Source organism: Dysidea avara, chromosome 4, assembly GCF_963678975.1.
Source record: "Dysidea avara chromosome 4, odDysAvar1.4, whole genome shotgun sequence".
Lineage (NCBI taxonomy): Eukaryota > Metazoa > Porifera > Demospongiae > Dictyoceratida > Dysideidae > Dysidea > Dysidea avara.
In genome coordinates this window covers 15,977,358-16,002,198 of record NC_089275.1, presented here as the reverse complement: position 1 = coordinate 16,002,198, position 24,841 = coordinate 15,977,358, and the positions used below count along the sequence as shown (strand labels likewise).

At 37.9% G+C, this 24,841-nt stretch overlaps 2 protein-coding genes across 2 annotated transcripts; one reads left to right on the top strand and one right to left on the bottom strand.

The window, feature by feature from the left end:
* Window positions 1-3,229: 3,229 nt before the first annotated feature.
* Window positions 3,230-5,928, top strand: LOC136254415 (uncharacterized). The gene is made up of 2 exons (XM_066047105.1): window positions 3,230-4,304; window positions 4,557-5,928. Exons 1-2 carry the CDS (start codon window positions 3,267-3,269, stop codon window positions 4,842-4,844), a joined length of 1,326 nt encoding a protein of 441 aa, XP_065903177.1. The 5' UTR covers window positions 3,230-3,266; the 3' UTR covers window positions 4,845-5,928.
* LOC136253600 (uncharacterized) lies at window positions 4,783-7,967 on the bottom strand. The gene is made up of 8 exons (XM_066046266.1): window positions 6,953-7,967; window positions 6,844-6,891; window positions 6,602-6,793; window positions 6,037-6,551; window positions 5,753-5,947; window positions 5,465-5,693; window positions 5,361-5,414; window positions 4,783-5,302 (listed from the first exon to the last, which is right to left on the bottom strand). The coding sequence occupies exons 1-8, from the start codon at window positions 7,965-7,967 to the stop codon at window positions 5,004-5,006; spliced, it is 2,547 nt and encodes an 848-aa protein (XP_065902338.1). The 3' UTR covers window positions 4,783-5,003.
* Window positions 7,968-24,841: the final 16,874 nt, after the last annotated feature.

Genomic DNA, 24,841 nt, shown 5'->3' with positions numbered 1-24,841 from the left:
TATTTGGAGTTAGGAAATTGAATAACGTTGGGGACAGTATTAGTGAAATTTGGAATACAATGAGATAGTATAACTTCGGTAATGATATTTGTGGTTTTGGGAGTATCGAGTTTTGTACATTTATATTCATTAGAGTATATGAAGGAAGACCCACATTTGTGTAGATTTATGTGTCTGCAGAAGCAATGTCAAATCCCCACACCCCAGGTGGGGATTTGACATTGCCCCACCCCTGGGGCAATTGACAGTTGTCCAATTCACTGACCGATTTTCGGTAAATGCATTTCTAAACAATAAAATCGTACTTGCTATAATTTTACTAGCTACAGGGCAGGTCAACTTGGGGCAGGTTTATTACTAGTCGCATGCATGAAATATGCGCTTAGTCATCCTCGAGGTGTTGTCAAATCCCCTACTATGGGGGTGGGGACATAGTGAGGATTTGACAGCCGATTTTGCCCCAGTAGTGGGGAATTTGACACCACGATTTGTCAAATTCCCTGTTTTCCCCCACCCCCGGAGGTGGGGCATGAAATTGACAAGTGCATTACAGGTAGCTGAGGGTTAATTCACCCGCACAAAACTTTTCCAAGGTTGGAAAGTCTGTGGATGCACTCAGCCACCAGTGGTGCAAAAAATCCTTGATGAGATAAGAAAAACGGCGATTCGGGCGGGGATGAGAAACTAAAACCTAAGTTTATGTGGTCTAAGCCTTTATTTTCAAAATAATTATTGATTGCGGCACCACTCGAGTGTGGCTACTAGTGAAGGTGCCGGCGTTTTACCAAGCAAGTTTCATTGGCCTAATGGGCGTATACATGTCTAGTCACTATAATGTACACAATGGTTTCTACACCTTGACCACAAGCTCAGGCATGAAAGGGCTGGAAATCAATTTAAGCCAATTAAACTGTAAGCAGTTCGACCCTGGCCACAAATGCGTTCGTTTATCGTTAGAATGTAGTTAGCTAACAGTACACCAGCATTTCGTTTCAATAATGTAGCCGCTATTAACGTACAATACGGTTAACCATAGATTATATGGGTTAACTCACCTAACAAATGAGTCTGAATCATGCCGTTGACACGTGACTGACGTGCAGGAAGCCATTTACAGCATTCAGTTTTCGATCAGCAAGCTGAATGTCTATCAATCGACTTGAAGACGTGAATAATCATGATCACGATCATCGTGCTTACGTCCTCCTCGCTGACTCGGAGGCTGTTGCTTCCGACCGGAGGCAGACTGGTCAGGATACAACGATTTGGTCACTATGTTGGGCTTTTCTCTATCGCTATTTTGTCGTAGCTTGTTACCATCATGGTGGCCCATTAAGCACTGGAGATAGTTCAATGATGAAGAAACGACTGCAGAGCCACTTTCGCAGTCACATACAGAAATGGATGGATAAAGATCACCCACGCTTTCCATGGAAAGCAGCTCTACACATCTTACTGGTTGGATTGGTAACTGCACAGGTGAGATAACTGTAGTTATGTAAATGGTAATTTATTAACAAAACTACTAGATAACTTATCTTGACATGAATTTCCCATGAATGTACTTATGAATTGGCAATGAAATTGAATTCATAGCGATCATTTGCCATGAACGAGCAGTGTTGGGAGTAACACGTTGTGTAATAATAGTACTTTTATGTAACAAAATAATATAACAAAATATGCTGCCAAAAACAGGTAATATAACTTAAGTTATTTACTTGCAAATGTAACACGTTACCTAAGTTATGGTTCGCAATCTGAAAAATCAACTTTTACAAATCGATCCCCCTACCATTGTGGGATGTTCATTGTGGTATCCCATTGCTAGATCCACCATGAAACCGGAGGCACAATTGTTGTCTTCACAGAAATATCGATTTTAGTATTTCGTGAGATGCAAAAATTATTTTTTAAATTTTGCGCTCCACACAAAGAACAGGATAGAACTTGCTGCTTAGCTAGATATTATCTAGAGTTAATGTAGTTAAAAAGTACGCACAGTAATAAGCAAATGATTCACTGGGTTCCCAGTACAGGGTTGCTTTCTCACAAAAAGCAGAAAATGAAACACAAATTTTCAAATTCAAACTGTCCTACCAGCCAAGACAAGAAAAGCCAACTCTTCCTGATTTGATTTGATTTGATTTTTAAATTAGCCTCAAGTCAGTCGGCAATGCCGTCCTTCCCTGACTGAGGAGGAAACACAAAATTAGCATACATATATACATATAAATTACAACAGCACACTATCAATAACTGAACAAAAAATTACAACACACACATAGCACATACAAAACAATTAAGCAAACAATTTACAAACACAAAAATCATCAACACATTTTACACAAATAAGAAAATAAATCGTCCTGAAAAGTTGGAGATGTTAACATGTCGTTAGGAACTGCATTCCACCAGTGGGCCGCTTGAGATCCTCATAGTGATGTGATAAGGTTGGATGCATAGTCTGTCTATGCTGTTAGTCTGGAAAGGATCTGAGACTTCTCACCATCTGGGTGAAGACGTCAAAATTTTCGTGCTCCTTATCAAGAGATTCTCTCAATGGTATAAAGTGCTTTCTAGTACTTCTGATGCCACACTGGTCACTTAATTTTGTTTAGAATGATGATAAACGATGGGTCAAAACGTTTGGTAGTAGTAGTAGTTGGTGTTTCTGTGATTTCATATGATGCAGTATACCAGCAGCTCACCAGGAGCTCCACCCAGCTCAAATCAAAAATGAATGATTTTGTGCCTTTTCGGTTTGTTTTTGGATGTTTTGCAGCATAATGGTGATGTAGGGTGATCTAGTGAAGATTTGAAGGTACTGTGGAGCGTGAGTTCAAATTTGGACAATTTTGTTGCCTCCCTTGATGCGTAGCTTAGAGCGAGGTGTGGTAGCCGTGGATGAAATAATAATTGACAACCGCTGCTACCAAACGTTCAGGAATATCTTTTGCCATAGTTTTAGTTTATAATTGATGATTGTTGTGGTTGCAGAAGCGCTGGAAATGGCTAGAAAGCGCGACACAATTCTTTGATGCTGCAGAAAATGTTGATGCTCGTCACCCAGATGGTGAGAAGTCTCAGATCTTTTCCAAACTAATAGCAAGAGTTAATAATAGTAGAGAGGAGAGTGTCTAACGCTCTATAGGGCTGTATAAAATGATTGCGTGCAAGCGAAGGGCTTCTCAAGCGACGTGTTAACGCGTTAAATTATTACTTCGGGCCCGCGCGATTTTCATGCTAAAAAGAACGTATCGATAATGGTTCACGTGAGTGGTGAAGGTTACGTATGTGTTGTAAATATGGCATCGGGTCGAAGATCTCGGTCGAAGTTACCGGGTAGTGGCGAACCCTTGGGCAGTACAAGTGGCAAATGGAGCGGTCAGTCCCTAGTTGTGGAGAAAGAATCGTCGTCGTCGCAATCTGAAGCGGGGAAAGCAAAGCGTCGCAAAGTAACCGCCAAAATTATTCCCAAAATGAAGCGCCAAGATCTCGTAAAGTTCCTGAAATCTACTGACTTAAACGCTTTGCGAATTGAAATGCATACCGCAGTGGAAGAGTTGTTTGGGGACAGCAAATTCCGGGAATTTATTAATGAATTGTTCGAGGAAGACGAACCCATTATGGAGATTGCAAGGCAGCATCGTGACAGTTTTGCTGCTTTGTATGGAGAAAGCAAGCAACAAAAGAATTCTTCTATGCAATTTCAGCTGCAGTATCAGTATCACTGTAGTGCTTATCTTCTGGAGGAAAAATACACTCTAGCTGCCATCAAGTTAGATGAGTCAACTTGTGCCACATTGGTTGCTGCAAGGAAAACATGGTTGGAGTTCTGCAAGAATTGTAATTTCCCTGTGCCTGGAAGTAACCCTGTAATAATGGCAATATCGTCTAGAGCTTACAGCTATCTCCTTGATCAAGTATCCATTTATCAAGCGAGTTTGACTGATCAAACACCTTCGGACACAGCTGAGAGCCTGCCAGTGGGTGAAGATGGTGATGACGTGTATTACCGCTTCGGTGGTGCAGCGATATGTGCTATGCTAAAAATCAGATACAAAGAGATGAAGAATTGTTTGAGGACAGACAGAAATGGAATATCAATTCAAATTTGCATGCTACAAGCCATGAATCTGAAGGACAAATCTTGCATTCCTGATTACTTGAAATACCGTGACAGAGGATATATGTATTTTCCTCATGGTAGTTTAATACCATTTTTCTGTGCTCTTGACACTGTCGTGAAAAAATCAGTCAATGAAGAAGGGTTTTGTAAACATGGAGATGGTTTAATACAGGTATAAATGAGAGTTTGGTACACACATTGTTAACTTGCATTGCTAGGTGCATGTTTATGTGGCATTTGACAACTCTTTATTCAGTGTTTTAGATATCGTACAGTGCAAAATTTTGGCTAATTTGCCCCCTCCGAAAATCTTGAATCCCTCGTGAAGGAACTTAATTCAACAGTTTCCCAACCTTCGCCAAAATTTCCCCCCACCAAAATTTTGCACCATACGGTAGATGGGTTACTAATGTATGTCTTCTAGGTTGCACATACTGAACTAAAGGCAGCTACAAATTTAAAGCAACAGTTTACGGAGTCACTAAAATTGCTACTTCCTAATGTCACACTTGATGCAGAAAGCGAGGATGCTATCACTGTCATCTACGATGAACTCACCAGGAAGTTATGTAACACTAGGATACAAGAGTTTCTTTCTTCCACCAAACAAAATTTGGCTGCTAAAAAGGGACTGGCATCCACTGTTGACGTAAACTTACGAACAAAACTGTTGACAAATCACACACAGGTTTCAACTATAAGACAGCAATAATGTACATGTGTATTGTTGTATGTGTTGTTGTTTAAAAATAATGTGTTCTGTAATGATCATTCCCAATGTACGTACATTCATAAAGCTACGTATGTTACAATATATAACAATCACCCCTCTGTACATGAATTCTAGCAAAAAAATTGCCGTTGTCATGGATTAATTTCCATACTTCTTCTTTTTGAGGGGTAGCTCCAAATGTGTTAATGTCTGGTCACGATATCCAACTCCACTGTGGTGACCTGTTGCACATTGTTGTACAAGATGTGCACATCTTGCTGTAACGTAATTGCAGGCATCTAATTTTCCTCTGGCATTGTATTTGTACTGGCTGAAAAGGCTTTCTACAGCAGAGCCTGATATCCTCAAAGGTGACACAAAATATCCCAGGTACTTGTCTAAAAAGTATTTGCAGAAGGCTTTGAATCCGTACATGTCTATCCGTAACAGGTCCCATGCTATACACAAAAATACATCTGTCAGGCACACGTACAAATGTATGTATATAGTGCTCACTTTGCCAGGAGAGGAAAGCCTTTTGCTCAGCAGAAATATGTGGAAAATTGGGATCTGAAAGGGAAATGATAAACATAGTCAAGTTTTCTACTAATGTGAACAACCTTCAGTTAATAGTGTGGATAGCCAAGATGTAAAATACTCATATCCCTTGTCAATGCTTTGTAATACAGGAGAGTCCAAAGAGGTGATTTTATCATGAGAAAGAAAACCAGCCTCAAAGAGCTGGTTGCATGCCTGCAGGTATTCCAGTGTCTCCGATGTACTATCTTTATCTGGTGGTGGTGGCTGCTGGTGAGTGTACTGGTACAATTCGCTCAGGACCTGCTCTTGCTGAAAATGGGAAGTATTTAAATAAATCAACTTGGACTTTCTCCTATACAGCACTGTACCTGCATAATCTTGGCTGGTGACACATTTAGCTTCGTCCAAGCATCCCTCACACAATGAACTTCTTTCAAGCGCGGTACCATCCTGGTTAGCTGCTGCTTGGCTCTGTTGACTTCACGCTTGTACATATCAATGATGGAGTCCCAGCCAAAAGTACAATATTGTGCCCCACGCTTAAATTGTTTTATACCATCACTCTTTGATGAGAAGAGGGCATTAATCATATTTTTAGCTACGCAAAAACAGTGTACAGTTTATAAGTGGTAATGAATGAGCCTGTACGTACCTGGTGAGTAGGGCATATCATCCAGTAAATCAGAGCAGGAGGGCAATATGGGTTGATCATCCAGGGTTCTACTTTGTATTTGTCCCCAGTTGCATCACTCAACACTGAGTATGCACCAGAACACCCATGGGTAGTCTTGATGGTGGTTAAATTTGCAGCACAGCCATCACAAACTAGTAAGCTTGTTTGAAGCCCATGCATCTGGAATAGCTTTACTGTTTCCAGCACACAAGCCAAAATATAGTTCCCATCTACCGTCTCCGAGCATGTAAAGTATGGCCCGACTATGTCATAGCTGCTGGTTAAATCCCTCCATAAAAACTGGAGGATGTAAGAAGTTTGTTTAGGGGTCTGTGGCTCTAGCAGCATCCTGTAAATGTCATTTAATGACGAAAGATCTTCTTGAGTCATAGCTAATCCTGACAGCTTCTGGTTGCGGGAGTTCCAAACCAATTGGCATGCGACCTTGACCTCATCGAATATCAGCACACCATCACCGTGTGGTGTGTGCTTACCTAGTATGAGTACAATTTATTAATTGTGCATTGATTGATGCTTGTGTTACCTTGTTTGCGACATTCCTCCTTAAATAAGACATATTGTGCAACCTGGTCAGCAATACACTGGCTGCTGGCACCTGGCTCGTGTAGAAAAGATCCAGTGTAAGACTGCAATGTAGACTTTGATGGCAGCTGTAGCACTCCAAAGCTTTTCAAAGCTTCATATGCTGCAGGGTTTCTGGTGTACACAGCCAATGCTATACCAATTTTAACACTAAGGACTGGACAATAACAAAATGCTTCTTACCAACTCTGATAGTAATCATATTCCATTGGTTGCTCCGCTTGCCAGTTTCTATAAATTAAAAATATATATATAAAATAGCAAATATCATAATATTATGTTGATAACACACTATTTCTGGCTTGGTCTTTGCTGAACTGCTCCGACTGCTCCCTTCTGTCAGTTGCCCATATCTCCCTTATCTGGGCTCCAACTCCATGTGCATCTCCTTCAGCCAAAACCTTCTCCAATTCATCTTTGCTCATTTCTTCTATTCTGTTCACAACAGTACTCATTTCTTCGTGCTGTTCAGTGGCCTGGTACTTTGATAGCTTACGCTTGTCACTATTCCGCTCCATTAAAACATTCCGCTTTCGCTTCAACTGGCTTGCAGGTGACATGTATGTTAATTTTGCCTTGGATGATGCTGCTTGCCGCTTTATTTTTCTAGAGGGACTTTCAGATGCGGTACGTTTTCTCTGCCAATCCAAGTTCAACTTCAACTTTCTGCAGGCAGGGCACAATACTTCCTTAGAAAATTTCTCTGATAGAGATGCATTTGCTGGCAACGTGAAGCAAAGCTTACAGTTCACAGAGTCAACCCGTTTAAAGGGAGCGGTGCACTGCCGAACAGACTTCAAATGGTAACGGATTACTCTGTGATAGTGCTCTTCGTATTGATTAAAGTCAATTCCTGGACAGAACTTGTACAGGGATTGATCAGAAAACATCTCACACAAGTTGTACACATCTGTATCACTGTGTACCGTACCAGACAGAAATGGTAAGCCGAGTATGTTTACTGTGTAATCATTTCCAGTAAACACAATATGTATTCTTGATGTATGACCGAATGGAGGATGACAGTGGAGCTCACGTTGGGTTATAGTTAGTGTCTGAGCTTTATCACTTCCAGTATGTCCGAGAACAAATGCCAATTCTGGAAAACGACTTTCGCTAGCTCTACAAATTGTTTCCAATTGAAGCGCTCCACCGGGAATGGTCTGGGACATCGATGCTTGGGATTCTTCTGCTTGCACATCAGATTCCTTCGAGTTAGTAGTAGCGGTATCGTGAACAGGCGTCGAGGAGAAGCTTAACCGTGAGCGCCGTTCGAACACGCGATGCGGAGTTTCCTGATTTGCCATGCTTGAAACCGAATACCACTACCAGCAGCTGTCAAAGTATCGATTCGAAGTCGTGCGGCATCGTCGGTGTGAGACATAGAAAGTGTCGATTAACTCCATTTGACACATCTAGGGTATACGACAAAAGACGGAAATATGCGGAGGTGAAGCCTTTCGCTTGCACGCAATCATTTTATACAGCCCTATAGAGCGTTAGACACTCTCCTCTCTACTATTATTAACTCTTGCTAATAGCATAGACAGACTATACATCCAACCATATTGAAACACTATGAGGAAGAGTTGGCATCTCTTGCCCTGGGTGGTAGGGCAGTTTGAATTCAAAACTTCGTATCTCTTTGTCTGTTTTTTCAAAGAAAGCAACCCTGTGCCGGGCACCCAGCAAATCATTTACTTTTTTCTGTGCGTACTTTTCAACTACAACAACTCTGGATACAATTTGGCTAAGTAGCAAGTTTCATCCGGTCCTTTGTGTGGAGCACGAAATTTTAAAAATAAATTTTGCATCTTGCAAGATACTGAAAACAATATTTCTGTGAAGACAACAATTGTGCCTCCGGTTTCATGGTGGATCAAGCAATGGGACACTACAGTGAACATCCCACAATGGTAGGGGATTGATTTGTAGAAGTTGATTTTTTGGATTGCGGACCCTACCTAAGTAGTGAAGTTACTGTAACGAGTCTAATATTACGTAATATTATTACTTTAAGAAACGAAGTTACTAGTCTCATTATTAATCCACTGAGTAATGCCTAGCCACTACGAAGTAATGAAACCTACTGAATGAAGCTTATTGACCAGCTTCTTGCTTATATCCAAGATTTGCACATTGTCCAACAACGCTATCATGTCACATGATAAAGTGGTAGTTTCACATGTGACAGCTTAAGGCTGTGGACACAAAATTATTATAATATGCAATATTATTATAGTTATTTTATTATATGGGTAATATGTAACTGTAACTAAATAGTTCAGTTGTAAATAATATGTAATGTGTAACGAGTTGCAATTAAAAGTAACTGTCCCAACACTGTGAACGAGGGGTAGCTTATACACAAGGTGGGACTCTTGTACAATATCTGAGAAATCCAATTAAATATTTACAAATCTGGAATCACCTACTAACACATTTTACAAAATTTACACAGTTATTTTGTTTTCCTCCATTCGCACACTCAATTACAAGGATATTGATGATGGCAATGATTACAAGATCACACTGAAGAACTGCTTACAGAAGATGACTATAGCTATATATGATGGCTATTTGGAGTAATTGACCACTGGATGTCTTGTAAATTAGTCTGTGTAAAGTAGCTTGTGTTCCTGTTGAGGACCCTGTTGTCTACTGTCCCATTTACAGAATAGGTAGAAGCAAGAAGCGTCTTAGATAAAATTAATTTTGTATTTATAAATATTTATTGAAATACCAATTAAATACCAATCCTGTGATGTAGTTTGATATTTGATGATCTAGTACTAGAACTGTTGATGATAATAATAAGTTTCTATCAGGAGAATCCAATGGACCCTTTTGTGACCGTCTCAGCACATGCTGCAAAGAAAAAAATATGCAAATTTTAAGCAAGCTATTACTCAAAGAAACAAGTCTCAAATCAACTAAACCTATGTACCATCCTATCTGTCTACTCATGGAAAACTAGAATATCTTTCTAGCAGTGTGCATGTCATGTGCATTTGTTTATGATGCAGTAGACGTAACGAGATTGTCATGATTCAATCATATACAACACCTTCATATGTGACCCAGTCTGGGAAAACTGGTCTTATTGCCTATTTAAAAGTATCGAGAAATGCCAGTTTTAAGTTTAGTGTGTTGTAGCTCCACTGTGCAAATAGCCAACAACTAAGTTTCCCGGCATTTTAGATAGTTTTTAAACCATGGTTGGCTGTATCAGACGAGCTTTAAAAGGGGAGGGAGGTAGGGGCCCAGAAGGAGGGAAAGAGACTGTTCAAAAATTGAAAAGAAAGGCGTAGGGATGAATTAGGCCACGTTATGGGCCATTCAGATCTCAAAATTGGCTAAAATGAAAGGAAATTCACAGCAGAAGTGCTTATTCAACACTACAGAGCTGTACAGCCACATACAGCCATCCTCAGGCTGACCAGGGCTCCATTAAGGCCCCACATCAGACATACAGATCTCCACAGGGCTTGGGAAAAGCAATCAACAAAACCAGACCACTCAAGTCTAGCTGATTTTGATTGTGAAATTAGATAGTTTATTCATGTAGCTTTGTGTTCTGGGTGAAAAATCAAATCTGCTGACATGGGCGATAAGACCGGTTTTTCCAGACTGGGTCACGTATGTGTACTCACAAGTAACAACAGGAATAAAACTACACCCTGATTGATTTGTCAATTCATGGTGAACATTTTAAGTGAAATCTGAACTCTATGTAAATGGAAGTTATGTATTTGCAAGTCAGTACGAAGAGCAAAGAAATTGATTTATACAGCAGAAACAAACTACAGGTGCTTAAATTCACAGCCTTAACTTCCATTTACATTGGTGCTATAATTCCAAAACTCCTCACCACATATAATACGTAGGGTCCGCAAACCAAAAAATCTATATATTCAAATCAACTTATAAACAATAGTCAAGTGTAGAGGTAGGTCTAATCAAGAAAACACTAGAGTGGCAGTAAATTTTGTCCATCTTTTCTAGTGAAAATAACGTGAAATACCTTGAATTCAATCAATTTTATGCCATTGTAATTTGCAATGTTATTCTTTTGGGCCAAAACTCTCTCAAGCTTTGAGAGGTTGTCCACTCTTACTATGGAGTATAGGTAGTTTAATATATTTGATTAATATTTGGTAGTGGTGTTGCGCACATCGCCAATCAGCAAAAAATATATATAAAATTTGTGATCTGGACCACAGCAGACTTGCAGGAAATACTGCAACATTTACTGCAGTTATCACCTCCAAGTCAAGTACCTGTGTGCAGAATATGGTGTAGATTGAAGTTTGTTGACCATCTGGCTGAGACCAGCCTCGCCTGATTTAGCAAATATTCCTCCACGATCCAACAAATACTGCAGTCTCATGCACATAAGCACCTTTAAGTGTGTTGAATTATGGAAATGATTACTTAACACAAGTACAAACTTCCAGCGAAGGCTAGATTATGAACACTTTAGTCAATTACAGCATACGAAACGCGATTAATTTTATTGCACAAAACCAAGCCTCTCAAAGCTAATATATAATTTTGCAAAAAATATTGTGGAATATACTTGACAACTACTCTGAGTGCAGTTAAACAATCATTTTTGTGATTGTTGATCAATTTCAGTGACATTATGTATGAAAATCAATTTCCGACTGTTCTATAAGAATATCTGACTGCTCTATTGGAGAGTTTCCTTCACGTTATACATATATTATAACTATGTTGCATTAGTGTAAATTGACTTATATAATTTAATGTGGCATGTTGCATGCTATAGTAAAGTTATTGTGCCTTTTTCTGAAAAATGTCTTCTTCATACTCAACAGGGTTAAAAGGTATAGTCTAGACATACTGTAGCATCTGCATTTTCACTTTGATACGCAATATATTATTTGGTATGTATATGCTGAGCCCATGCACTTATGCATGGGGGCAGTATTAGCAATAATTATAGTAGCTATGTATCAAAAGCAGAAACCAAAGGTTTGCTCCAATTCCATAGTTGATGGTAGGGAAGAGTGGCTCTGCCGACTACTGTGAGGATAAGTATAATAAAATCAAAAGTTGATGTATACGCCTGAAAGCAATCTTCAAGCCAATAATTTAATGTATGTACATTTTGTATATTCTATCTGTGTGGACCATGCACTCTTATACATTCCATGTAATTTTCCAAACTACTAAAATTCTACCTCAAAAACTTCGAAATCAGGACACAGTGCAGGACAAATTTTCAACTATTTGAATTTTGTTTAATAATTATATTAATACAACAAAGTCATCATGATAATTACTCTAAATTCAGTGATATGTGACTATATACTACTCTTATTAAATGTTTGATCTAATCCATTATAACTATGTCGATCTTCAAGTTCCAGTAAATCATCCAATTGGCATTTCATTATAACAATTAAAATCAAAATTTCTTCCAAATCACAAATAACTAAACTTCATTTTTTAGAAATTTTGAATCATGGAAGTAATACTATGTTTTTAATGCTTGTACAGGATATGATAATAGCTACTAGACATGATTGAGACTGAATAAGTTGCAATTGGTACTTTAGTACAAAATTGGCTACCAGGAAATATCACAGCTTTGTATGATAGTTTTCCATGCAGATGTGATTTCAAGGCATGTAAAAACTTTTCTGGGGAGCATACCATCTGACCTTGCATGCTACTGCATCTGAGTATCACATGAAAATAGATGATCAGATCATTATAAGCTCTAATTTAACTATCGAAAGGTGTGCATGATTATAACTATGCTGCATGGCCTACATAGCTATAGCTATAATCTAGATCTGGCCATGCACTCAAGACCTCTGGACTCCATCCTTGCTACAGAAATGATCATTTTACTTTGCTCACATATAATCATATTAAATATTTTGCTGAGTGCCGTAGAATTTTTATTGCAAGCGTTTTAGTTTTGCACAATAAATTACGTTATCGGCTAACTGTAAAATTTACCGTCAGTAATCAAGCCATCACTGTAAGTTTATACTTGCTCTGAGCAATCATTTCCATACTTCAGCACATCTAACGGTGTTAATTTGCATGAGACTGCAGTATTTGTTGGATCGTGGAGGAATTTTTTGTTAAATCTGGTGAGGCTGGTCTCAGCCAGATGGTCAAAAAAATTCAATCCACACCATATTCTGAACACAGGTGCTTGACTTGGAGGTGATCACTGCAGCAAATGTTGCAGTATTTCCTGCAAGTCTGCTGTGCTCCAGATCATGAAACGTCTTTTTTTTCGCCGATCAGCAATGTACGCGACGCCGCCACCAAATATTAATTAATTATATTAAACTACCTATACTCCATATTAAGAGTGGACAACCTCTCTTGAGAGAGAGTTTTGGCCCAAAAGAATAACACTGCAAATTACGACAGTGAAAAATCAATCAAATTAAGGTATTTCACATTATTTCACTAGGAGAGATGGACAAAATTTGTTGCCACCCTAGTGTTTTCTTGATTAGACCTACCCCTAACATGACTATAGCTTGTAAGTTGATTTGAAGGTATCGGTTTTTCGGTTTGCGGACCCTATATTAGGCTGAAACTCGGGTATAACTCATTTCTTGGAAGATAACACTGGGAAAAATAAAAAGAAATTTGGAAGTTGTTGCAAACTATTACAGAGATGGTCACATACAACAATAAAAATCTTTGCTCAGTAAATCTCCAAACATTCATGCAAGCTTTTAAGTGATTGATTACAGTTAAGCTGTTATGAAGCTACAATCAACCAAGTTAATAGTTGGCTTGTTTAGTTCGCTCAATACCAAATTTGTTGTTTAGCCTAGCAATGTGACTGGAAAACCGTTAACTGTGTATATAGGTTAATATCAATAACCTATTAGCATGTGGCACAGTACTTTTCATGGTGAACAGCAACTGCAAATTCTTACAAGGACATAGCTAACTGTAATAATAACAATTAATAATAAGGTTCTTTGATGTGTGTAATTGTACTTTGATGAATTTGCAGGTAGTTGAATATGAGTCAGAGACACATAAGCTAACAAACTACTTGAAAAACAGTGAAATCATATTCAGACAGTATTTTAATATATCAGATTCTAGGAAAGTCACACTTGATCAAGTCTATGAGCAACTCACTCAAATTGTTACAGCTGTAAGTTGTGTTCTTGTATGCTACTTATCAGAATATGTATGAAAGTTAAGTAAGGATGATGGTTTGTAATCAGGTGCATAGCCTGACTTTTGATGATGCCAGGGCTTAGCTACACAACAGCCGCTTTTAATACTATTCTTAATTTGCAACGCTGTGTGACAGGCTGAACATAGCTGAAAGGGAAGCGTAATGGCCATTTCACTTCCGAGTCAGTAATTGATAGTTGTACATGTGACACATGTTCAGACAAAAAAAACATTATTTTAACTCTGGTGCCATCCTTTCTTTTGATGTGGTATGTGTGGGTTCACCAGTCATAATAATGTTATTTAAAAAGTAAAAAGCAAGCAAAAGGAAGATATTAAGTTTGATTAGGGATCATAGAGAAAAATACAAAAACAAGGCAGGTCCTGTTGATACACTATGAACATTTAATTCCTAATTCAGTCATAGGTATTGACTGCATTACGGATTAAATGTTCACTAGTATATCAGTAGTTGTAGGTGACCTTCCTTGTTTCCCTATTTTTTCTATGATCTCTAGATATTCCCAAGGTTTCTTTATACTTGTCATTATCATGATAAATATGTTACCATCAATCGTGTTTATGATAGTTATACTATCGCTCAGCTCCACTGCTGTGTACGGGTGACTGCCTATTAAGGTGATATTTATAGATTATCATAATTTAGGAATTTAGATCTGAGATTTGTATACTGTAGGTAATCACAAATTTGAGTGAAATTTTGTCTGTTATAAGTACAATTATTCTCTAGTTGCACAAAAATGTATTTGATTGCCTACTGATCACATAATGACCACTCTTCACGCTTTGTAGTACACATCCATCCAGTTCTGTGTGACCATTAACCTCTAACTAGTGATTACATCATTCTTTCAGCACTTTAATAGGCTACTTAATGAAACTGTAGACTCTAGTTATTGAGCACATATGCGCTTATGATTTTTGGAGAAATTATTTGTAAAACTTTCTATGCTTGTTAAGTGTATGAGCTTATAAATGTCTGCAAGAAGTTTCTGTTAAGAGAGCATCATTCATGCCTACCACATTTTTCAAGTGATTTTGGATATCAAGTTTACAAAAGAAACAGCAATCCTGAGAATTCAAGTGTGGTTATCATTAGTATTACTTGTTAGACACTCACATGGCAAGGCACTGAGTGTACTCTGACACTTCTGATCTTCTGATTTGGTCTATGGTCTTTTGTTTCCATCCTACATAGCATAACCTTGCTATAATGTGCGCTTAACAAACAAGTGCGTTTTTCATGCATGCTTAACTGTCAATATGCTCATAATAATATAACCAGAGTTTGTTGTACTCAAAAGGCTTCTTATGTGAGCAACTACTCAAATTGTCAATACTTGTTGCACTTAAAAGATTACTATTAGATAGGCCATTTATTACAAATATAAGAAAAAATTAGGAATTAACTTCACAGAAAAAGTAAGGAAACAAGGGAGGTCACCTATATACACTTGCAGATATACTATTAGACATTAATCCCTACTTCAGCCTATACCCATGATTGAATTAGGGATAATGATCTGCAAGTTTAGGGGACCTCCCTTGTTTCCCTACTTTTTTTTATTATCCCTCGTCGATACTTAAACTCCTAATAGCCACTTGTTTGTTTATTTTTTGTAACATTATTATGACTGGTGAACCAGCACATAAAGAAATTAGAGTGCTAGAGTTGATGTTTTCCTCTGAACACATGCTCCAGCTATCAATTACTGACTCGAAAGTGAAGTGGTCATTACGCTTCATTCTCAGCTATGTTCAGCCCATTCCACAGCGCTATATACAAAATTAATGAAGAACAACAGGAGAAGCACCTCTGCAATCAATCCAGTCACCACAAAAACATGGACAATGCACACATCCCAACTATCAATTACTGACTCGGAAGTGGCCATTACACTTCGCCTTCAGCTATGTTCAGCCCATTTCACAGAATTACAAATGAGGAAGCGCCTCTACAGTCACCATGGAAAAAAAACAGATGATTTCCATTTACAAAATTTAGTGAAGGGAAGCCATCATGCTAGCTACTGCAAATTTATACCTTGAGCTGTCAGCAAAAAGAAATGGGACTACATACAAAGGAGGATAAAGGTAAGTCCATAATGCATGCATAAGGTATATATCAGGATGAAGCAATGTTGAGCAGTGAAAATCAAGCCCGTAGTCTTAGCCATTATCGAGTTACGTTTGTCTGAAGGCATTAGTTAGTCAGTAATTCAATACATCCCACTAAATTATTAATTTCGTAGCGGAAACATTTCAGGTAATACTGAAGGCCAAACCTTCATGATCCCTAATATACAGTACACACCAATACACTACACATTTGCACCACAGCCATGCCACTGGTTTGCTCTGGCTGCTTTTCATGAGTGGATTTCCAGAGATGCATGCCAGCCACTGGGAACACTTTCTCACCTTGAAATTCCACTGGACAGCTGAAACACTAGGCTAGAAACATGGACACCCTTGGACAGTTACAGTGCCAGAAATAAGAATTCATCATTGACTGGTCAAATGTCCTAGCAAGATTAAATTTGGTAGGCCGTTTCCAGATTTGATTGGCCATCTTGTCTCCTGGGAACAGCAAGTGGTATGTAGCTGATGTGCTTCTGAGGACAGCATCACAAGATATTATACTATTGGACACCACAAGCAATCCTGCATAGATCACCAGCATATGGAACACCTAGAAACACTTCTAACTCCACCACATACATTTTAGGAGCCCATTTTCGTATGGGCTCCTATTAAATTTGTTAATCAAAAATGTGTGCATTAACTAACTTATTCTATGACTAGCTACCTTACAGCATGATGACTAAGATAAAGCACGTGAGCTACGAATATCTATCAGGTTAACCGCACCTCATCTTTAGAAGAAACATGCTCCAGTACATAGATTAAACGTACTAACCACCACATAACAATGATTCGGCTGCAGCAACAAGCGCTACCATCCCTTACGTTATCCATGTCGAGTCAGCTTACCCTTGGCCATGAGATATGATTATGATGCGATTTATTGTCTGATATTGCTGGTTCCCACTGTTTTACTTCAAGATTAATCGCTCAGTATATCCCTGATGTCAGTAACGAAGGGGGAATCACTCCTGGCCAATGTGGCTCAACTGGATCCCGCCAAAAACTAGAAACAAGTCGCTTTAAATTCCTTCACTCAGTAGACTCGAATATCCTCAAATGTACATAGTCTAAATGCTTCCAATATTCCGAAGTCTTCACAATTATGTTTAAATTCACCAATGTGTGCACCAAAATATTAGAACAAGTCTCCTGTCATCTGTGGTCATGTGGTAACATCCTTTTTTGAGCAGGCACTTATAATGCAATCAATAAGTGCCGTGCCAAGAAAAAGCAGTCTGGCCATGCGAGACTATGGGCCCCCATCATCGCTGGGACATTGAGCAGCTGTGAGGTACACTATCAGCTTGATGTGACATCTGTTATAGCTTGCTTGATTTTTAATTTGTGAACCTTTACCAACTGTCTTGCTGCTTGTCGGACGTTTGACCAAACAAGCCTCCAAATAGCCAGTCAAAATGTGATTTTACTTGGAAAATGGCCGATGGCCGACTGTTATTTCTGGCACTGCAGTTATCCAAGTATTATTTTTACATAATTTTTTTTCAGTGACACAGATGGTCTTGAGAACCCAACATTAAGGCTGGACATACCATAAGACCTACTCAAGCATATACCAATTGGTTGCAAATTACATGGTTTGTCTCTGTAATTCCACTGTAAAGCAGCAGAACCATAGAAGCCATCTACATCACAAAAATGATATCATATAATGCAGCTACCCATTCATAGTGATAATTGAACTTTTTTTACTGGCATATGCATAGATTGATGATTATCAAAAAGTTTTATCACATACAAGACAATGACCCTCCAGATTGAAGGTAAAAGGAAAGACAAGGCACAGAGAGAATACACTCGTTGGAACCCGAAAAGGCACATGCCACTAGTGGGTTTCTTATTGCAACATAAAATGGTGAGCGTGCGCTGCTTTGTTTGGCTTCCAGCCATGTGAATATAGTCAGGAAGGCAAGCAGACCAAATTTTGAGTTTAACCAATTTTTAAATTTCTATATTCAGCCACCTGTAAGTGTTTTCTTGTCTTTTATGCTGTATTTGATGTTAAAAGGACTAATATTATTTTGTTACGGTGATTTTCATCATGTAAGATGTTTCTAAACTGATTTCTAAAGGTGGCATTTTAGAGACTTTAACAGTACTGCTGTACTGTTTGATGCAAACAAAGCAAATCTGACCATAAAATGGATTGTAATTGTACTGTACTACTCACATTTTACAGTGCTATGAAGCTAGTTGTCATTGTAATATGCATCATATCATGATGTAATTTGTTGCCTCTGCCTCACCTTTTCCCTTTTTCAAATTGATAAGCACGTACACTATCATAGGAAAACACTGTCTCACCCAATACATCCTTGTACAAAGTTGCCACACTAACATGGCCATTTTGTTTTGTAACATCAGAAAATGTCATTGCGGATATCATCCATAATGAAGTAAACAAGGAAAATTAAGAATAGAAAAAAAAACTACAAGGGCGGTCGCCTATACACCACCTGTAGATATAATAGTGGATATTTAATCCCTAATTTAGTCATGGGTATAGACTGAATCAGGATTAAATGTCTACTAATGTATCTGCAGATGACCTCCTTTGTTTTATTACTTTTTATTTCTATGCATATATGATCCCTAATTGAACTTAATAATTTTTAATTTTTCCTTATACTTGTGAAATATTTTGTTTGCAATACAGTATTACAACATTCCAAGTCAGTCACTGATCAATTATGCCATCATGTCACCTACAAAGAAGGAAACTCAAGATTCATCAACATGTCCTAATTTAACAATGGCAATCCAATACATTCCTGATAATGAAAACAAAACTGACTGTGATGACAAAATGAATTGTACCGGAAGTACGTTAGTTGCATACAGTATAATTATGTAAGATATATTAATTATAGAGATAAAAAAGGTTAAAATAACCAATGTTAAAATCCAATATAGATGGCTCCAATGAAAACATTGTGAATATTTAATGATGATTTAATTGATTGACATTGCAGGTATTCTTGATCCCCATTTTTGATTTCAGAATAGAATATTGCAGATTTCCTAAAATTTCAGTACTTCTAATTATTCAACACTCTCTCATGTATTGAACACGCTGTGCTCAAAATTTGATGAGAAAGTTAGGGTTTCTAAGTATACTAATTTTGTAACTCACAATCTTCTTCATTGATCTCTCCAATAACTGGACTCCAGCCATCCTTATAAACATTGCACTATTGCTGCCCACTGTTAGGTAGCATAACACTCCAGTATCTGACGTCATATTAATTGCTAACTGTTTTTGTACACAGGGCTACCAAGAGAATTTAGGGGCCTGAGGCAAATTTAAAAAAGTGGGTCCCTATTACTGATAACTAGGCAACCTAGGGCAACAGGAATTTTTGAGTGTTAAACCCATGAGATTGGATCTTCGTGATTTCAATAGTTTATCACAATACAATTATCAATGATTGACTGTTGAGGTGACTGCTCTATTAGGGTATCTATCAGGATATAGTAAACTTTCTGCCGAATACATATCACCTAGGAAATTTTAAACACTGTACTCTCTAAAATTGAATGTGTGTGACCGAGCTTGTTTAGAGTGGCCATTTCCTAACTGAATATTTGCCTGACTGCTGTATTAGGGTGACTTCTAGTAGAGTATCTATCTTGATGTTTAAATATGCCCAGGCCAAGGTGGGGCCCCTATATAGTGAGTCCCAGGCAAAATTCCAAAGTTTCCCCCTCCTCCTGTCGGCAGCCCTGATTGTACATGCTATTGTACCAATTCTATTGTGGTTGTTGATTTTTTCTGAATTGTACACAAAGCAATATTTGTAGCCCCATTAATGTGGTCAAAGATAAACTTCCTGGGTGTTAATCAAGATTTCTTGCAGTCACGGTGTGCATAACTCTGATTGATGGGTGTTGTATTGGTGCACACGTATATAGGCATTCCTGCTTGTCCTTGTAATGAGTAACCCAGCAAGCAAGCAATATTTAACACCAAACTAACCATACAGTAGGGTAGTATTGTATATTAGAAATCATGAAAGTTTGCACTTTGTCACAAAAATATTGACCAGAAACCAGCTGCAGCCTCACAATACCTTCGTGGCATCGTGGCAGTATTGGTTCAAGCCTAAAAGTGCCTACAACTTGAAACACTTCCAGTAGGTTGCTACAAAAAGTTTTCAAAATATTCAGTAGAATTTTCCACAATAATCCTTACTGACTGATTCCTTTAGACAAGTGTAACTCAATAATGGTTAAGGCTATGGGCTTAATTATTTGCAGTGCAACATTGCTTCAGCCCAACAGATGCCTTTTGGCATACCACAGTACATACAATGTATGCTTCATGGACTTACCTGCATCCTTTGTATCCTATTTATCTTTGCTGACAGCGCAAGGTGTTTAATTGTGGTATAGTGTCTCATGATGGTTTCCCTATGTTTATAATGGGAATTATCCAAGTTTTCCATTGTGATTGGATAGATTGCATAGGTACTTCTTACAGTGTTCTTCATTTGTAATGCTATAAATACGTAAACACAAACCTCCAGTGGTATTGTTTATGTCATTAATTTCTTCTCTCAAGGTGTGGGGCCAAGCACACTATTTTAATGTTTCATAATAGTGAGAATTTTATGGATATGATGCTCCTTTAGTGTGGGCATTCAAAGACATTTACAGGTGTAGACACCAGCCGATTATGCCTGCACAATTTAAAGCATAATAGGTGACCAAAAGCATCAAGCATAATGCCAGCATAATAGGGACGATATTCGAAAATTTAATTAAAATTCGCAATACGCGCGCCTGAAATAAAGCAAATATTCACTGCCAATAGTATTATTAGTGCATTTCATATTTAAAAACATGTAATATAATGTATTAAATCGTTTCTTTGTTGGTTATTCACACTTTGCAGAAATAAGATCGAGATACTCTAATAGAGCAGTCACTTACTCTAATACAGCAGTCAGGAAAGGCTGATATACTCTAATAAAACAGTCAGTTCTAGAGCATAATCTTGATTTTGAAAGCATAATTTTGAGCATAATAGGCTTAATTTTTGAGCAATGCTCAAAAGCATAATAGGTTAAATTTTGGGCATAATAGGCCGGAGCCTATACAAGTGCATTTGGTGTGATCATCTGCATTGAAGCCATCACACAATACCATGAATCAACACCGTGAATCAACACCGTGGAGAAAAAAATGAGACACAAAGGAGGACAACTCTATAGCTGGTACAATTGGCAAAAGGCGGGTCTTGGAAGTCAGTCAGTATAAAATTTAATTTTTTAAATTCCAAAGAAATATGTTGGATGGGTTTTGAGTTGCTCTTAAGGCATTTTGGGCTTGGTTGTGCTCAACCAACACCTCCAAGCCATCATGAAGGAAAGGTGAGCCTAGTTTTGAGTGGTATATCCATATCTCTATATAGTACTACTGTCCTGTATGATACTGAAAAGTTTACCGACGCATTGTGATACGTATGTGTATTGATTGCTGTAGAAAATGGGAAGTATCATGATTGCGTGGAACTGAAACAAGTTGACACTTATTCTGATGATACGTGTCCGTGTGATGATAACTACAGCATTAAAGAACAAGTTGAATGTTATGTTAATGATAATACCATTAAGAGGTATCAAGTACATACTCCCATTGACATTGATATTGTTGGTATTATCATAGATACTATACTAATAACATGAGATTGGAAGCTTCGTTTCGTGCGCCAGCACTCCTCATTGTACCGGAAGTAAATAATTTGACGGTTGCATCATGTCATTAGTTATGTTGCTATCCTGGTTGCTACGCTCTATTATCACAGGACAGGATTTGGCTCTTGTTCCACAAGCTGTAAGTTGGTCCGTACAAAACAAAGAACTGTAATTGTTACACTAAGCCACACTAGCTTTGCCATAATTTCAGTAATTGTCTGGAGGATGCTTAGAAATACCTGAAACAGGTACACAAACTATGTCACTTGTCGTTTGGTTAACACTAAAAATCTTCAGGAAAATGCATTGAACTGTACCAACACGCAGCACAAGCCCTTTGGAATTGTCTGTGCTTTAATACAATTCTACTAGTTTTCACTGTATGTCTTCAAAGACTTGGCAAAGAGTACAAAATACCAGTTCGTAGTGTTCCCAATTTACGTCGTGCTACAGGACAATTTGAGCTTAATTGCACAAAAATACTCACTCATGTATCATCCTATACACTTACCTTGGTTCTTCACTAAGTTGGTATTGAAATAACCAGACTTTTGTAGCCTTCACCAACTGAAAGGCAAGTCTGCGAAACTACGAAGAGTGCTTATTTGAATGTACACACTATATTGAGTCCACAAACGGAGCTTCCAATTCTGTTGTATTAGTATAGTATCTATGGTATTATGTACATGGAGTGTAATGACAGTTATATCAACCAAATGTATGGGATATAACTATTTTACGTTGCAGTGTATGGGAGTTTACAAATATTGAGCTCCTGTTCAAGTTCCTGTATAATAGTGTGCACAAAATTTTGTCCAGATTGTGTATAGAGATTTAACTTTTAGTAGAGAGACACTAGATCCAAGCTATAATCAGTGGAAAATTCACAAAGCGGCAATCTCCAGCAATAATTTGCCTTTGTCTGGGGTTGATGGAGTGGTGTTGCATGGTGTATATGGACTATTGTTGCTGATAATCATACTCACTTGTATGCTACCAGTGAATTTGCCACCATATTTGCCTAGAAAAATTAAGCATATGGATGAATTGTAGATCGACTGTAATTACAGTTAGTGAGTTATTAATCCAGCACATGACAGTTCAACAGTTAGAGGGTTAATGTTGATAACTTTAATCTAATCCAAAACAGCCAAGCTGTAAAAAAAGTGAGCGGCCCTCAAAAAGGCTATGGTGAAAAAAGATGTGAAATCCAAGGTGGCGGCCAAGAAATGGCTGTGCTGGTAGGTTAATGGTAAAAATTTTAATAACGACAATTCAGGTGGATTTTTGTGCCGCATGGTCTTGGCAAAAAATTCACCTGAATTGTCATTATTAAAATTTTTACCATTAACCTACCAGTCATATCCATAGTTCGGTTAACCGAGAGTCTGGATAAGTGGGTCCAGATAACTTGAGGTCCTGCTGTATAATGCACTATAGTATAATATTGATTTATAAAGTAGGGATCCAAGCAATAAAAAGTAGTGGAACAAGATGGTATTACAGCATAACTCAGTGGGAAAATTCCTGCATTGGCATGTTATCACCCACTAACAATTTTTAAACACCTGTACATGTTTAGTTCTACCCTTGTACTTCATTTACCACACTAGTCGAGTGCCCAAAACATAGCTCCTCAGCTTTAATTAGTCTGGACCTGACTCAGATCAGTGGATCATCCGGATCAGCAGTAGTGACCTGGTTTCAACCCTGTTGCTTGCCAAGATCGATTTATACCTGATGAAGAATCTATATTAGTACCATTTATTGCAAACTCACCTGAAACCAAAGTCAAATTACTTCTCAAACTATCACCAACATCTAAAATAGTTATCACTTCACAGCCATCTGCAAAGGCCAAAAATGGCAAAAATCAACATTGAAATATATGCTACTAAGAGGTGATTATTTACTGCTTTAAAGATTCAGCAAGAGAGTCTGTTCTCCCCAGCCACCTACAACTTAGCCTGTTTGTGCCCTCCCCTTGCCAGCTCCTGGCCTGCACCTGAAAATATGCTAGAGGATGACATTAATTTTAACCTTTAATCTCCCAAGTATTTTGCAATTATTTCACATATTGCTTTATATCTCCTACATGCATTAAGCAATCAAGATAAAATTGTCAGGAATAGTTCTCTACTGTCCAATGACCAATTGAGAACATAGGTGTGATCATAGAGTAATCCACTTAGGATTTTCATAGATTTAAGTGTCAAACATGTATTTGATTTTTTTACCAAACGCATAGTACATTTGTTGGCAATCTGTGGTGTTTCATTGGATAGCCACAGTTATATATGTACAAGCAGAAAGAAAATTGGGGTATAAAAGTATATTCTATAATGATATTATGACAGGAATAAGATAATTCATTGGAGTATGAAAAGGAATATAAATTGTCCCTTATATGGAAATTTATGTTTCTACAGTAGCTTTTGCTAATTAGTTACTGAACCGATAAAAATGAGTGGTTTTGACAAACAACTTTCCATCCAGCTACAAAATATATTTCAATTAGATACAAAAATGTATGGGAGAATAGATGCTGGGAGAACAAAGGTTAACCCATACTTCAGTCATGGGTATAGGCTGAAGGAGGGACTAAACTTCCATTTCAGGTGTACTTGCTTTGTTGTTGTTTTTTTCCTATAATCCCTAATCAAACTTATACCTATTCAGTAATAAGAAAGTACTAGAATCCCCAACCACATGACCAAAGTGTGTTATACAGATAATTCCAAGTATAGTTAATGTCAGATATATACACCAAAAATTCCTTTGATCTGCTTTCACAAAGTGTTACATATGTACAGTGTGTACTTACAAGTGGTTTTCAGATGTATCTACAGTACGTAATCTAATCAAGCTGTAAAAAAGGATGCAGCCTCCAAAAAAGCAAGGGTGAAAAAGATGCGAAATCCAAGGTGGCAGCCAAGAAATGTGATGGCAAAAAAAATTAATAACAGCAATTCAGGTGAATTTGGATTCAGTACCAAATTCACCTAAATTGTTGTTGTTAAATGTTTTGCCATTAACCTACCATCACAGCCATTTCTTGGCCGCCACCTTGTATTTCACATCTTTTTTCACCCTCGCTTTTTTGG

Bases quoted from the DNA above. Each gene is read 5' to 3' on its own strand.
- LOC136254415 (XM_066047105.1), top strand. From the start codon at position 3,267: ATGGTTCACGTGAGTGGTGAAGGTTACGTATGTGTTGTAAATATGGCA. The intron at 4,305-4,556 runs GTATAAATGAGA...TATGTCTTCTAG, and splicing joins ATGGAGATGGTTTAATACAG to GTTGCACATACTGAACTAAA.
- LOC136253600 (XM_066046266.1), bottom strand. From the start codon at position 7,967: ATGGCAAATCAGGAAACTCCGCATCGCGTGTTCGAACGGCGCTCACGG. The intron at 6,794-6,843 runs GTAAGAAGCATT...AAATTGGTATAG, and splicing joins TATGATTACTATCAGAGTTG to CATTGGCTGTGTACACCAGA. The intron at 6,552-6,601 runs GTAACACAAGCA...TACTCATACTAG, and splicing joins GGAGGAATGTCGCAAACAAG to GTAAGCACACACCACACGGT.